We start from the raw sequence: 17,102 nt of genomic DNA, 5'->3' as shown, positions 1-17,102 counted from the left end.
TATAAAAATATGCACAGAGGAAAAAAAGGGATTGGGAAAACATCCAAAATGTTTAACAGTTATCTCTGGGTAATGAAATAATGGATGAACTGTTTCTTCTTTATATTTTTCTGTGCCTTCTGAACTTTCAACAATATATAAATGTTACTTTTAGATTGGTTTTAAGAGTTTAAAGTTTTAATCAATACTGTCAGGACTTACATTAAAACTGCAAATTTATTTTAGGCAATACCATTGCTTAAAAATCTATTAACTTCTCATATTCTGTTCTTTTCTTGCAGGTCTAGGAAAATTAAGATAATATTAAAATTAAATTCTGACTCCCAAGACTCCAAAGGTAACACATTAACAGCAAGAGGTACTAATACAATCTTCACTGTAATGACAGCAGGAAGTGACCGAAATGAAGAGAGGACTGAGACCTGACGAACTCGACCTGAGGGACACGTTTAGAGCATAAGCCAGGGTGAAGAGTCAGCAAACCTGGATACTACTGGCTCCACCACTGACTCTTTGTGTTAGTTTCACAACCTCTTTGGATTGTGGAATGCCACCTGTAAAATGGGGACAAAAACGTCTTCTTGGTTTACAGTAGAGACTGAATGATATAGGAACATGGAAAGCATTTTAGTACAGTGCTCAACAAATGCTCACTATTTTTAATATTCAGTTCCAGGCACCATAATTGAAGATGGGCACCATGACCAAACGGAATCTATCCAGGAGTACAACAGAGACGAAAAAGACCCCCAAATCAGGCCATCTGAAAACACTTGAGGCAACCAGGCAGGTTTAACTTGAACTGGGACAGCAAAGAAGGTAGGAGAACTGAACACCTAAAAGACTCATAAGGAAGCAGACTTATTTAACAGAGTTCAGGAAAACAAAGCTTTAAAAATTACACAGATGCAGATTTTCAGCTGTTAGAAGGAACAACATGTTCAAAAATGGAATAGATTGCTTTTTTAAGTGCAAATCCTCAAAGGGAAAAAACAAACAGGAAATACTTAAAAGCTCTTCCCCGGCACAGTAAAGGCATCAGAATTGCCAATATACTTCCTTTTGCTATTCTGTTCTCCATTATAAACTCATCAAGCAGCAGGCTGGCAAAATTAAGATACTATGAAAATCAGATTAGACTGAGATTATTTTATTCTTGCTAAATTAAGCATTACTAAGAGTAGTTGAATTTCCTGTGTTCCATGGAAGGTACTGTATTTTTAAAAAGGGTCCTTCTTGGTCAAAATCAAATGTTTCTTGACCATCCGAGCTCTTTGCACCTTAATGCAAACATGAATGTTAAATATATAAGAGGAGGATATTTAATATGCATCATCTCTAACCCTTACTTGACAGTGGAAACCTGTTAACACCTACTTTAATACTGCAAAACACAATCTGGAAAATCCTGATCAAAGCCTGAGAGTTCCGGCCTTTATTCACAACTTATGTTTCCTGGCCAACATTTACCACTGAAGGTTTTCTAAGCCCTACCACATTTTAGAGCATTGATTCTTATCCTATTTTTGTCAAAGAGCCCTTTAAAAATCCAATTTTCTGCAGGAAAACGTACATGCACCAAAAAAAGTTTGCCTGTGATTCACGAGTTCACAAATGGCCGTAAATTCCATCCATGGACCACCCACCCCCACCACTGAAAAATTCTCGAAAGGGGGAATTTATTTTTTCTTCTCTCTTTAAAGTTATGAAGAAAACAAAAACTTTGAAAATGACAAAGACTTACGGCAATATATCAAATATAAAATTATTCTTGCACGGTATCACCTGAGCAGAGGGGACAAAAAACTGAAAAAGCAAACTCTGAAAATACAATTAATCTTTCTAATAACTCTAGGACCCCTACCGGCCCCCCAAAAAGAAAACCCAAAGTAGCTCAGAATATTCATTCTAACAAAAATGTAAACACAAAACAAAGAGCCAATTCAAAAGTTCTACTTCTAGCTAGGATGAAGTCTTACAGTATAAAAGCTTTTTCCAGTAACATACATTTGCCCTTTGTAATCCTTCCAATTAGAGATTTGTTAAACTCCTCATCTTTATATCAATAAATCTATAAATTCCCAGCTGAAGGAGTTATACACTACATTATAATTTTCTTTCCGCTCTGAACCCTTCCTCCTAGTTACTTCAGAATATTAGCTGGTACAGCATTTTGAATAAAAAGTAGATTATGAAACCACAGCTTAAGAATCTTTAAATCACTATGACAGGCCACAATAAAGAACACACTTTCAAATTCTTCAAAATTTTACTTTAAAAAGGTAAAATAAATGTAATATATAGGGAGATTTTTACCTACAAAGGTAACTTTAGAAGTTTGCAGTAAATAAGAAAGGTGGAAAATAAAAGTGCTCTAAAACTTACATTTTGCTTCTGATAGATTCTGATTAGGTGACCAGACCAGCATGCCAAGATTGTCTCGTTCTTGACTGCGTCTTGCTACTTTGGCTTGGTAGAAATAAAAAAAGAAAATTCTTATTATAATTTAACAGACATAAGAAGCGACAATTAATACCACCACTCTGCAGGGATCGAACCCACGTCCCCCACATTGGAAGGCGGATGCTTTACCACTGAACCACCAGGGAAGTCCCACAAATTAAGTTTTTCAACACATTAACATGGTATCTCTCTCCATTTATTGAGATTCTCTTTAACTTAGCACCATCAACACAATGTTGAATAGAAGTGGTGAGAGCAGATCCATTCCTGTATTGTTTTGAGTCAAACAAAAGATACTGTATAATTTCATCTGTAATTATGACTGTGTATATTTGTAAAAGAAAAAGGATAAAACCCCACAAACTATTCGTAATACATCTAAATTAATGTCTTTAATTATAATAAAATATTCATTTATGTATAAATTTTCAAAAAACCACACCACTCTGGTCTTCTTTAGACCTCGGAAGATGATGTTATCACCCCCCCTCGACTGGAGTCGGCCCCAGTGGAACCCGCACATTTAACACAGGGTGAGGGTGTGGGTGGGGAGGCTCTGAATTTGCTGAAATATTTCTACTTTTAAGTCTTTTTCTACCTAACTTTTTACTTATTTCACAAACAGGTCATATGAGGTAGGTATGATTACTATTCTCACTTGCTAGGTGAGGAAACTAAACAGGTCATTAGTAGCCACTAGGAGGCAGACCTGGACCGACGTTAGGCAGGGTGGTTACAGGGCCCGAGGGTTTAGGCACCATACACTCTGCTGCTCTGCTCCCAGATGGGGACACACAAAAAGGAAGCTGCATGTGGCAAGCTGCTCAAATATTCTTTTAAACTACGAATTCTTCATGTGTGCTTTGAATAACCTTACCCTTCACTACCATTAGTGACTGGGTATTTTAGTGACTTGACAGCAGGAATCCAAAGATTCTTTTAACAACTTTAATAAAGAGTACCATTAAAAAGATTTAACCTGAAAGGAAACATCTGAAGTGCATTCAAATTCTTAAAATTCTGTGATACAAAACAGTAGGTCAAAAGGTTGACAAGTGCCGGGTGTTGAGTTGACTACTACTGGATTAACCACAAACAAGTCACATATTACACAGAGCCAATTAAAACGTTATCTTCCAAAGGTACAACAGACCGAAGAGAGAGGCTCACTAACCAGCCTTTGGACTGCTTAGACCCAAACTCATTCATCCTAAAGGCATTCTCTTTCTTGACCTTTTTTTTTTCCTTTAAACAAACTCCTCTGACACACGATGAAAGTTATGGAATCTACTTCCAGAAAAAAAAATTCAACTAAACATAAACACACACACACACACACCCCCCAATATAAACATACTTTTATAAAATTCATAAAGCTTGGTTTAAGAATTCCTGCTTTTATGAAATTGCCAGACCTTTTATTTAATCTTACCTTTTATTTAATTTTGTATATCAGTGTGTTCTAGATTTTATAAAGAAAGAATTTCTACACTTTTGCTCAAATCTGTGGGGCAGCTACTTTAAAGAAAAATGATGGAATGGTGGGAGGGAAAGACCCAAAGTGCGAACACCATGAATTAGGCAAGACTGAAGGTGGAATTTACATGCTGGGTGGGAACAGGTGTAATACACAGGAGGGAGACAGGAATATGATGAAAAGATGGGAGTGACTACCTTTGAGTACACACCTTTTTATACGGTTCTGACTTTTAGAACAATGGTAATGCCACACATAGTCTAAAAGTAAAATCAAGTCAACAAATACGTGTGTGGGGAGGGACCGCACACGGAATACAGGCTTGCTGTATGTATTTCAAATAAAAATCAAAAGTCAAAACAGAAATAAAAGAATCTACATTGGGAAAGTAGAATTAAAACTGTCTTTACTCACAGATGACATGATCATCTGTGTAGAAAATCTACACTACCTACAAAAAGTTGCTAGAATAAATGAATTTCAGCACAGTTGCAGGAAACAAGATCAACAGTAAAAAATCAATTCAATTTCTATATATAAGCAATCAAAACTTAAAACAAAAGAATACCCCTATTTAGGGATAGATGTGATAAGACATATACACTGAAAAACTGTAAAGCATTTGAGAGAAACTAAAGATCTAAGTAAATGAAGAGATATACCACGTATATGGATCAAAAGACTTAAATATTATTAAGACAGCATTCTCTCCCCAAATTGCTCTACAGATTCAACATAATCCCAATCAAAACCCCAGTATACTTTTTTGTAGGAATTGACAAACATTCTAAAATTCATACAGGAATGCAAAGTACCTAAAATAGCCAAAACAACTTTGAAAAAAACCAAGTTGGAAAACATATACTGCCTGAATCGAAACTAATTGATTACAAAGATCCAGTAATCAAGACAGTGTGGGGCGTCCCTGGTGGCGCAGTGGTTGAGAGTCCGCCTGCTGATGCAGGGGACAGAGGTTCGTGCCCCGGTCCGGGAGGATCCCACATGCCGCAGAGCGGCTGGGCCCGTGAGCCATGGCCGCTGAGCCTGCGCGTCCGGAGCCTGTGCTCCGCAACGGGAGAGGCCACGGCAGTGAGAGGCCCGTGAACCGCAAAAAAAAAAAAAGACAGTGTGGTACTGGCACACAGAGAAAGAAATGGAATAGAATGGAGTTCAAAAACAGAACCTGGGACTTCCCTGGTGGCGCAGTGGTTGGGAGCCTGCCTGCCGAAGCAGGGGACACGGGTTCGAGCCCTGGTCCGGGAGGATCCCACATGCCGCGGAGCAACTAGGCCCGTGTGCCACAACTACTGAGCCTGCGCGTCTGGAGCCTGTGCTCCGCAACGAGAGAGGCCGCGATAGTGAGAGGCCCGCGCACCGCGATGAAGAGTGTCCCCCGCTCTCCGCAACTAGAGAAAGCCCTCGCACAGAAACGAAGACCCAACACAGCAAAAATAAATAAATTAATTAATTAAAAAAAAAAACAGAACCACACGTATAGGATCAACTGATTTTTCCACAAAAGTGCAAAGGTAAAATTCAGTGGAGATAATCTTTTCAACAAATGATGCCTGAACAAATGGATATTCATATTTTTTTTAATTAATGGAGATCTATATACCTCATACCACATACAAAAATTTATTCAAGGGCTTCCCTGGTGGCACAGTGGTTGAGAGTCCACCTGCCGATGCAGGGGACACGGGTTCATGCCCGGTCTGGGAAGATCCCACATGCCGCAGAGCGGCTAGGCCCGTCAGCCATGGCCGTTGAGCCTGTGCGTCTGGCGCGCGTGCTCCGCAATGGGAGAGGCCACAACAGTGAGAGGCCCACATACCGCAAAAAAAGAAAAATTTATTCAAGATTAATGACAGGACTAAATATAAAACCCCAAATTATGAAACTTGTAAAAGAAAACGTGAGAAAATTCTTTTTGATCTTAGGTTTAGAAAGATCTTATTAGATATAACACCAAAAGCACAATCCATAAAAGAAAAAACTTCATAAATTGGACTTCATCAAAGGTAAAAATTTCTTTTCAAGTAACACTACTGAAGAGATGAAAAGCTAAGCCAAAGACTGAGAGAAAATAATTATAAACCACAGATCTGATAAAGACTTGTATCCAGAATATATAAAGAACTCTCAGAACTCAACAATAAGAAACAACCCATTTGTTAACAAATGGGCAAAAGATTTGAATAAATACCAAAGATGGTATATGGATAGCAAATAAACACATGGAAAGATACTAAAAATCAACAGTCATTAGGGAAAGCCAAATTAAAACCACAAGAGATACCACCACGTACCTATTACAAAGTATAAAGTTAAAAAGACTGACAATACCCACAGTTTGGCGATAATGTGGAGAAACCAGAACTTTCTTAAGCTGCTGGTGGGAATGTAAAATTGCACTATCACTTTGGGGGGAAAGCCTGGCAATTTCCTAAAATTGTGGTATATCCATTTAATGGAACAAAACTCAACAATAAAAAGGAATGAACTATTCAGGCACACAATATGAATGGAGCTCAAAATAATTATGCTGAGTGAAAGAGTTACAGATACAGAAGGGGGAGGATAGAAAGAATTCTGAGGTGCTAGACAGAAATAGATGGTTACAGTAAGAGCTCATCATTTTCAGTATAAATAGAAATACAGATGTGTGTATACCTGTATACTTGCACACATAAATACATTTATTTATCCCAGCTTTGTCCACTGCAAGGGTCTAGATACAATGACAACCCAGCAAAAAATGAGCACATTTAGCTCCCAGACGTTGGTCTCTGAATGCCATTCTACAATAAAAGAAACTAGGTCTCCTTGGGAAAACGGTTGATTCCAGGGCTAGGACAGGAAAAGTGCAAGAGACCCTAGAATATTTTGTTATGCCAGGAGGTAGGAAAGTGTTCAAAGAACGATGGAATCTATCTCCCATTGGTCAGATCTGCGATAACTTGAGCAACAAAATAAATGACAGTAATAAAGTAATAATCCATAAAGCCATGAAGTAATAAAATAATAATCTGTGAGTCCATACTGACATAGACAAAAGGATAATGTAAAAGGGGAAGGCAAATGAGCCCAGAATAGCCAGGTCAGAGTTGGAAAACTTACACCACTCTACTTTAAAGACTTACTATAGAAAAGTACAGTATTCAAGACAGTGTGGTACTGGTAAAAGAACAGACACACAGACCAATGGAACAGATGGCAGTCCAGAAATAAACCCATATAAATATGGTCAACTGATTTGCAACAAAGATGCAAAAGTAACTCAATGGAGAAAGGATATTATTCTCAACAAGGCAGCGGCCCCCAACCTTTTTGGCACCAGGGACCTGTTTCCTGGAAGACAATGTTTTCCCCCAGACGGGGGCGGGGGATGGTTCAGGCAGTCATGCGCTCACCTCCTGCTGTGCGGCGCTGGGGGGCTGGGGGGCTCCTGCAACAAAGAGTATTTTAACAATTGGAGGCACTTCCCTGGCAGTCCAGTGGTTAACACTCTGCACTTCCACTGCAGGGGGCGCAGGTTCAATCCCTGGTTGGGGAACTAAGATCCTGCATGCCCTGCGGTGCAGTCAAAAAGTAAAACAAACAAACAAAAAAAAAATTGGATATGCAAACGAAGTGAAACTCAACCTATACCTCATACCTTACAAAAATTCAACTCAAAATGGATCTTAAATATAAATGTAAAACCTAAAACTACAAAATCTTTTAGGAAAAAACATGAGAAAATCTTCATGAACTCGGTTGAGGAAAGAGTTCTTAGATATAACACCAAAAGCACAATCCATAAAAGTTAAAAAATGGTAAATTGAGCTTAATAAAAATTTAGACTGTGAGGAAACATCTGCAAATCACTGTATCTGACAAAGGACTTGTATCCAGAATATATAAAAGATGTTTAAAGTACAATAAGAAAATAACTCAATTTTTTAAAAAGTGGGCAAAAGATGTGAATAACTATTTCACCAAAGATGGCATATAAGCATATGAGAAGCAACATCACATTAGCCATCAGGGAAATGCAAATTAAAGCCACAGTGAGAAACCAATGTATACCTATTAGAACTCCTAAAATAAAAGGAATAGATAATACCAAGTACTGACAAGAATAAGGAGAAACTGAAGCTTTCATGCAGTGCTGGATCAGTGGATAATGATAAAGTCACTCAAGAAACGTTTCGCAGTTTTAATTAAAGATATAATTATATTTAACAAATGACTGAATCGACAATCCCACTTAGCTATATACCCTATAGAGTTAACCTATGTTCACAATAAAACTTGCACATAATTATATATAGTAGCTTTATTCACAATCATCAAAACCTTGGGGAAAAAACCCAAATGTCCTTCAAGGAGTAAAAGGTTAAACTGGGAAGATTAATACACTGCAATACTACCCAGCATTCAAAATAAATGAACAAAATAAATGAACTATTGATATATGCAGCAACATGGCCATATCTCAAAAGAATATGCTCAGTGCCAGTCTCAAAAGTTTACATACTGTATGATTCCATTTATATGACATTCTGGAACAGGTGAAACTATAATGATAGGGAACAGATCAATGGGGTTAGGAGGGGGAGGAAGGCTACGAGTTGTACGAGGTACTTGTTTGAGGAGATGGAACTGTTCTGTATCCCAGTTGCGCGTGGTGGTTATATGAAACTACACATGCCTTAACACTCACAAATACAGACACCAAAAACCAGTCCATTCTGCTGTATGCAAATTGAAGAACACAAATACAATGAAAACAAAGCAATGTCATTCATTTCTGGACAGACACTGGTGTCTGCTGAAGGTGTCAGTAACTCTGCAGCTGCTCTCCTTGTTTAATATAGTTTTTATTGAGGTGTCATTGATGTACAATATTATATAAGTTACAGTTGTACAACATAGTGATTCACAACACTCTCCTTGTTTAAAGTTGATTACCAAGGGCTAAAAACCGCCCTACCTGGAAGGAAGCAGAAGAACGACAAAGAAACTGCAATTACCAATGGCCATCAAGGGCAAAATGAAAGAACTCGCACCACCCGTGGGAACGCACAGCTACTTCAGACAGCGCTGGCAGTGCGTAAGAAAGCTGAAGTATGGATACCCTGCAACCCAGCAATCCATTTCTAGATATAATACATATACCAATAGCAATGTGTTTCAAATTGCAGGTCAGGCCAATTTAAATTAATTTATTGGGTCCTAACCAGCATTAAAAAAAAAAAAAAGAATAAGAATAGAAAACACCAGCATACTGTTTCATTAAGTATGTGTATAAATCACCGGGGGAGACTTTTTTAAAGTTCGTTAAGTACCTGCCCTAGAGATTCCTTAAGATAGGTGTCAACCTGGCTAGGTCATAGCACCCAGTCATTTAATCAAACACTAATCTAGGTGTTGCCGTGAAGGTATTTAGTAGTTGTGGTTAACATCTACATCAGCTGACTTTAAGTAAAGAAGCTAACCCTCCATCTTGTGGGTGGGTTGCATCCACTCAATTAAAAGGCCTTAAGAGGAAAACTTGAGACTTCCCAGAAGAAACTGTGCCTCAAGACTGAAGCCCCAGCTTCTCCTTGTAGGACCTGACCTACAAATTTCACACTGGCTGGGCACCCAGTCACATAAGCCAACAGCTTAAAATAAATGTCTGCGCACATACCCCTACACACCTGGCTCTGTTTCTCTGGAGAACTCTAAGATGGATGCTCACTGCAGCGCTGTTTATGGTACTGTGATACAGCAAAATCTTCAAAGTCCATCAACAGGAATTAGCTAAATCATAGTATGGATATTCAAAGAAATCAAATACAGAAAATACAACAGTCTAGGGACTTCCCTGGTGGGCCAGTGGCTAAGACTCTGTGCTCCCAATGCAGGGGGCCTGGGTTCGATCCCTGGTCAGGGGATGCCGCAACTAAGAGTTTGAATGCTGCAACTAAAAAACGATCCCGCACGTAGCAATGAAGATTCTGCGTTCTGCAGCTAAGACCCGGCACAGCCAAATAAATAAATATTTGAAAAAAGAAAAAGAAAGAGAGAAAGGACGAAGGAAGGAAGGAAGGAAGGAAAGAAAGAAAGAGAAAATACAACAGTCTAGCAGTTCTTCAAAAGGTTAAACACAGTTACCATAGCCCAGTAATTCCATTCCTATGTATATAGCCCAGCGAAATGAAAACATATGTCCATATAAAAACTTGTATATAGGGACTTCCCTGGCGGCACAGTGGTTAAGAATCCGCCTGCCAGTGCAGGGGACACGGGTTCGAGCCCTGGTCTGGGAAGATCCCAAACGCCATGCAACAACTAAGCCCATGCTCACAACTACTGAGCCCATGTGCCACAACTACTGAAGCCCACGCACCTAGAGCCTGTGCTCCACAACAAGAGAAGCCACCGCAATGAGAAGCCCGCATACCACAACAAAGAGTAGCCCCCACTCACTGCAACTAGAGAAAGCCCGTGGGCAGCCACGAAGACCCAACACGGCCAATAAAAAAATAAACAAATAAATAAATGAAACTTGTATACAAATGTTCATAGTACTACTCATAAGCGCCAAAAGGTGGAAACAATCCAAATGTACATCAACTGAATAAGCAAAATTTAGTATATCCATATAATGAAATATTATATTGCCATAAAAAGGAATGAAGTTATTAATCCACGCTCGGTATGGATAAAACCTGAAATCATCATGTTAAGTGAAAGCAGCCCTGTCACACACACAAAAAAGACGTATTATACAATTCCATTTATATGAAATGTCCAGAAGAGGCAATTCTATAGACACAGAAAGTAAATTAGTGGTCGCTAGAGGGTGTGGGGTGTTTGGGCGAAATGGAGAGTGACTGTTAATGGGTAGAGAATTTCTTTATGGGATGATAAGAATGGTCTAAAATTGATTGTAGTGACAGCTGCACAACTCTGTGAATATACTGAAAACAACTGAATCGTACATTTTAAAGAAGTGAATTGTACATTTTGTGAATTATATCTCAGTAAAGCCATTATTAAAAAAGTGAGAACACCTGTTTTGTTTCTAGCATGTGTATTTCTTTATGAGTAAATGAATTAAAAAGCAAAAATATCAAACTGTAGGTAAGAAAAACCACCCAGTAAATTTAAATAGTGGATAAATCCTAGGAAAGAAGTGGGAGCACTGAATTGAGAGGAAAAAATGAAATTTGTGCTTTTTGCTCCACATACTTCCTTATTGTTTGGATTTTCTTCATAAGAATGCATTCAAATACTACTTACACGATTAAATTCTCTTTTAAAGATAAACAGTAAGGGAATTTATTTAAAACTTGTGAAGAATTATTTCATGATTATAATTTTATATCTCTTATGCTCATTTCCTAAAAAAGTGGAAAACCTGAACAGATTACTTACAAAGAGTAAACTGAATATATCTTCAGAATTAAAGAACTCTGAGCTCTTACAATGACATCCACTATAACGGAAATAAAGGAAAGCAAAAATCACACTCAGTTTCAGTAAACTTGATCTCACTCTTACAATTTCATAGTATTGGGTTAGACAAAAAGTTTGTTCTGTGTTTTCCGTTAAGATGGCTCTAGTAGCGCTTACTTGTCTTTAACTTCATTCGAAACAATTTTGTTAGATTGTATTGTGACAGCTATCATATCAGTGTGCATTTAAAAAGAAAAATCAAAATTGGTGAATTTTTGTGTAGCCATTTTAATATTGAAGATGGAAGAAAAAAACGTTTTTGGCATATCATGTTTTATTATTTCAAGAAAGGTAAAAACACAACTGAAATGCAAAAAAAGATTTGTGCAGTGTATGGAGAAGGTGCTGTGACTGATCTAACGTGTGAGAAGTGGTGTGCGAAGGTTCGTGCTGGAGATTTCTCCCTAGATGATGCTCCATGGTCGGGTAGACCAGTTGAAGTTGACAGCGATCAAATCAAGACATTAACTGAGAACAACCAACGTTATACCACGCGGGAGATGGCCGCCATACTCAAAATATCCAAATCAAGCACTGAAGATCATTTGCACCAGCTTGGTTATGTTCATCGCTTTGACGTTTGGGTTTCACATAAGTTAAGCGAAAAAAACCTCCTTGAGCATATTTTCTGCATGCGATTCTCTACTTAAATGTAATGAAAACGTTCCATTTTTAAAACAAATTGTGACGGGCAATGAAAAGTGGATACTGTACAACAATGTGTAATGGAAGAGATCGTGGGTCAAACGAAATGAACCACCACCAACCACAGCAAAGGCCGGTCTTCACCCAAAGAAGGTGATGTTCTGTATATGGTGGGATTGGAAGGGAGTCCTCTACTATGAGCTCCTTCCGGAAAACCAAATGATTAATTCCAACAAGCACTGCTCCCAGTTAGACCAACTGAAGGCAGCACTTGACAAAAAGCGTCCAGAATTAGTCAACAGAGAACGCATAATCTTCCATCAGGATAACACAAGACCGCATGTTCCTCTGATGACCAGGCAAGAACTGTCACCGCTTGGCTGGAAGCTCTGATTCATCCGCCGTACTCACCAGACATTGCACCTTTGGATTTCCATTTATTTCGGTCTTTACAAAATTCTCTTAATGGAAAAAATTTTAATTCCCTGGAAGACCGTAAAAGTCACCTGGAACAGTTCTTTGCTCAAACAGATAAAAAGTTTTGGGAAGATGGAATTATGAAGTTGTCTCAAAAACTGCAGAAGGTAGTGGAACAAAACGGTGAATACACTGTTCAATAAAGTTCTTGGTGAAAATGAGAAATGTGTCTTTTATTTTTACTTAAAAACCAAAGGAATTTTTTGGCTAACCCAATATAATTACAGTGAGGCACATCACCACAGATCTAGTGCCTAAAAACACTTGGGCAACACAGATCTAGTGCCTAAAAACACTTGGGCAACAAACAAGCAACTTAAATAATCCATAACTGGGACTTCCCTGCTGATGCAGTGGTTAAGAATCCACCTGGCAATGCAGGGGACATGGGTTCAAGCCCTGGTCCGGGAAGATCCCACATGCTGCGGAGCAACTAAGCCCGTGCGCCACAACTACTGAGCCTGTGCTCTGGAGCCCGCGAGCCACAACTACTGAGCTCAGTGCCACAACTACTGAAGCCCACACACCTAGAGCCTGTGCTCTGCAACAAGAGAAGCCACCGCGATAAGCCTGCGCACCACAACGAAGAGTAGCCCCCACTCGTCGCAACTAGAGAAAGCCCACGTGCAGTAATGAAGACCCAAAACAGCCAAAAATAAATAAATTAATTAATTAAAAAAAAAAAAAACAATGGGGAAAAGATCGCCTCTTCAATAAACGGTGTTGGGGACTTCCCTGGTGGTGCAGTGGTTAAGAATCTGCCTGCCAATGCAGGGGACACGGGTTCGAGCCCTGGTCCAGGAAGATCCCACATGCTGTGGAGCAACCAAGCCCGTGCAACACAACTACTGAGCCTGTGCTCTAGAGCCTGCAAGCCACAACTATTGAGCCCATGCACCACAACTACTGAAGCCCGTGCGCACCTGGAGCCCGTGCTCCGCAACAAGATAAGCCACCACAATGTGAAGCCCATGCACCGCAATGAAGACCCAACACACCCATAAATAAATAAGTTAAAAAAAATAAATGGTGTTGGAAATATTGGACAGCTGTATGCAAAAGGATCAAACTGGACTACTCTCTCAAACCATGCACAAAAACAAATTCAAAATGGATTAAAGACTTAAATGTAAGACCTGAAACCATAAAAATCCTAGAAGAAAACACAGGCAGTAAGCTCTCTGACATCAGTTGACCTTAGTAATTTTTTAAATATGTCGCCTCAGGCAACGGAAACAGAAACAAAAATAAATGGGACTACACTCAACTAAAAAGCTTTTGCACAGCGAAGGAAACTATCAACACCTTTTTTAAAAGGCCACCTGCTGAATGGGAGAATATATTTGCAAATGATCTATCTGATGAGGAATTAATATCCAAAATATACAAAGAACTCATACAACTCAACATCCAAAAAACAGTGGACTTCCCTGGTGGCACAGTGGTTAAGACTCTGCACTCCCAATGCCTGGGGCCCGGGTTCAATCCCTGGTCAGGGAACTAGATCCCATATGCATGCCACAACTAAGAGTTCACATGCCACAACTAAGGAGCCAGCAAGCCACAACTAAGGAGTCCACGTGCTGCAACTAAGACTCAGCGGAACCAAATAAAAATCAATCAATAAAAATAAAGACCTTTTTTAAAAAATCCAGAAAACAAACAACCCAATCAACAGGTGGGCAGAGGATCTGAATAGACACTTTTCTAAAGAAAACATACAGATGGCCAACAGGCACATGAAAAGATGATCAACATCACTAATCATCAGGGAAATGTAAATCAAAATCACAATGAGATATCACCTCACACTTATCAGAATTGCTATTTATCAAAAAGACAACAAATAAAAACTGCTGGTGAGAATGTGGAGAAAAGGGAACACTCATGCACTGTTGCTGGGAATATAAATTGGTGCAGCTGCTATGGAACAGTATGGAAATTCCTCAAAAACTTAAAAATAGAACTACCATATGATCCAGCAACTCCACTTCTGGGTATTTATCCAAAGAAAATAAACACACTAATCAGAAAAGATATATGCACCTCTATGTTCACTGCAGCATTATTTACAATAGCCAAGATATGGAAGTACCTAAGTGCCCATGAATAGATGAAAGCATAAAGAAGATGTGCTGTATATACACAATGCAGTACTATTCAGTCATAAAAAAGAATTAAATCTTGCCAGTTGCAACAACATGGATGGACCTAGGGGATATTATGCTAAATTAAATAAGTCAGACAGGGAAGGACAAATACTGTATGATTTCACTTATACGTGGAGTCTAAAAAACAAAACAAATGAACAAACAGAACAAAACAGAAGAGAGTTATAGATTCAGAGAACGAACAGGCAGTTCCAAGAGGTGGGGTGAGGAGGAAAGAAACAGATGATGGAGAATAAGGTACAAACTTCCAGTTGCAAAGTGAGTCAGTCACGGGTATGAAATGTACAGTGTGGGGAACACAGTCAGTAATTATGTAATATCTTTGTATGGTGCCACACTGTAATTACTAGACTTACGGTGATCATTTTGAAATGTATAGAAATATTGAGTCACGATGCTGTGTAACAGGAACTAATATAGTATTCTAGGTCAATTATTCAAAAACAAACTTACAGAAAAAGAGATCAGGTTTGGGGTTATGGGGTTGGGGGGAGGGAGGGACTGGATGCAGGCAGTCAAAAGGTAAAAACTTCCACGTGCAAGACAAGTAAGTACCAGGGACTAAGCATGATCCAGATAATGCGCGCTGCAGCACGGTGCAAGCGAAAGCTGCTCAGAGAGGAAAGCCTAGTTCTCATCACAAGGAAAAAGGTTTTTCTATTTCTTTAATTTTGTATCTATATGAGATAATCGATGCTCACTAAACTTATTGTGTAAGTCAAATCATTATGCAGTACACCTTAAGCTTATACTGTTATGCATGTCAATCATATCTCAATAACACTGGAAGAAACCAAACAAAAAAGCAACCAAAAAACCTCAAGAATAGGACAAGATAAAGTAAAATGACATCACAATTATAATTTTATATGTACCTAAATAAAGAAGTCTCAAAATAAAAACTGATGGAAGAATGGAAATATGACAAATACATCATCATACTGGGAGAGTAAAACATTTCTGTTGACAGTCCAAACAAAAAAGATATATAAGATCTAAAAACAGGGCTTCCCAGGTGGCGCAGTGGTTGAGAGTCCGCCTGCCGATGCAGGGGACACGGGTTCGTGCCCCGGTCCGGGAAGATCCCACATGCCGTGGAGCGGCTGGGCCTGTGAGCCATGGCCGCTGAGCCTGCGTGTCCGGAGCCTGTGCTCCGCAACGGGAGAGGCCACAACAGTGAGAGGCCCGCGTACCGCCAAAAAAAAAAAAAAAAAATCTAAAAACAATGAGCAAGTTTTATTTATTGGACATACTTTGAAGGATACATCTAATAATTAGGGTATAAACATTCTTCATAAGCAAATTCACAAAATATTTACAAAAATGACCATGTATGTACAAGGTTATAAAGCAACTCTAAGCACATTTCAAAGAATAGGTAACATACAGATTACACTTTCTAACCACAATCCAATTAAAAGCCAATAATTTAAAAATAAACCAAAAATCTTCATACATTCAAAAATGATAAAATACTCTTCAATAACCCTGGGTCAAAGATGAAATCTTGACAAAAAATAAATAAAATTGGGCTTCCCTGGTGGCGCAGTGGTTGAGAGTCCGCCTGCCGATGATGCAGGGGACACGGGTTCGTGCCCCGGTCCGGGAGGATCCCACATGCCGCGGAGCGGCTGGGCCAGTGAGCCATGGCCGCCGAGCCTGCGCGTCCGGAGCCTGTGCTCCGCAACGGGAGAGGCCACAGCAGTGAGAGGCCCAAAAAAGTCACATGGAATCCAAATACACGGTAGGATAGATTACTCATCAGTGGAAGGAAGAAAGTAACAAAGGAATAAAGCTTTAAATATTGGTAGTTCTTATTTCTAAATGTACTAATTTGCCATCCATACTTCCACTATATCCTGAGAAGCTAAGCATCCACAAATGTAACCTTATGTTAAATTTAGGTTAGGGACCAAAAATAATTTTGTGAGTCCAAAATTTTTGGCTTCTGATTTGGGGCATTCCGAAAGAAATGTAATCAACCTGAAAAGCAACAGTATAATACCATCACTGTCGTTATAACTGACACGTATGCTTACTATGCACCAGGCACTGTGCACTTACTTGCATTACTTGCATGACTTGCACTTACTTGCATTAGCTCGTTTAATCTTCCTAACAACCTTCTGAGGTAGGTACTATCACTATTCCCATGTTACAGATGAGAAAATTAAGGCAGAGAAAGATGAAGTAACTTGCCCAAGATCACACCTGTGACCAGTGGAGCTGAGAGTCAAACCTGAGCAAGAGATTCCAGGGCCATGATGTGAGCCCTTATGGACACTGCCCAGAGTTTAGAGACACCATAAATTATCAGAAGTATAAAGACAGATCAAAAGCTAGAGTAAAAAGTACATTTTTCCGCGAGTTCCCTGCTG

At 39.1% G+C, this 17,102-nt stretch overlaps 1 protein-coding gene across 1 annotated transcript in view; it reads right to left on the bottom strand.

Moving 5' to 3' along the window:
- RCOR1 (REST corepressor 1) overlaps positions 1 to 17,102 on the bottom strand; it is a 118,598-nt gene that overhangs the window by 40,294 nt on the left and 61,202 nt on the right. The window contains exon 3 of the mRNA XM_030883315.3: positions 2,386 to 2,469. Within this exon, the coding sequence (XP_030739175.1) occupies positions 2,386 to 2,469 (84 nt within the window). The remainder of the gene's footprint in view (positions 1 to 2,385; positions 2,470 to 17,102) is intronic.

The sequence above is a fragment of the Globicephala melas genome, chromosome 2, assembly GCF_963455315.2.
Source record: "Globicephala melas chromosome 2, mGloMel1.2, whole genome shotgun sequence".
Classification (NCBI taxonomy): domain Eukaryota; kingdom Metazoa; phylum Chordata; class Mammalia; order Artiodactyla; family Delphinidae; genus Globicephala; species Globicephala melas.
This window is presented reverse-complemented; position numbering and strand designations above follow the sequence as displayed.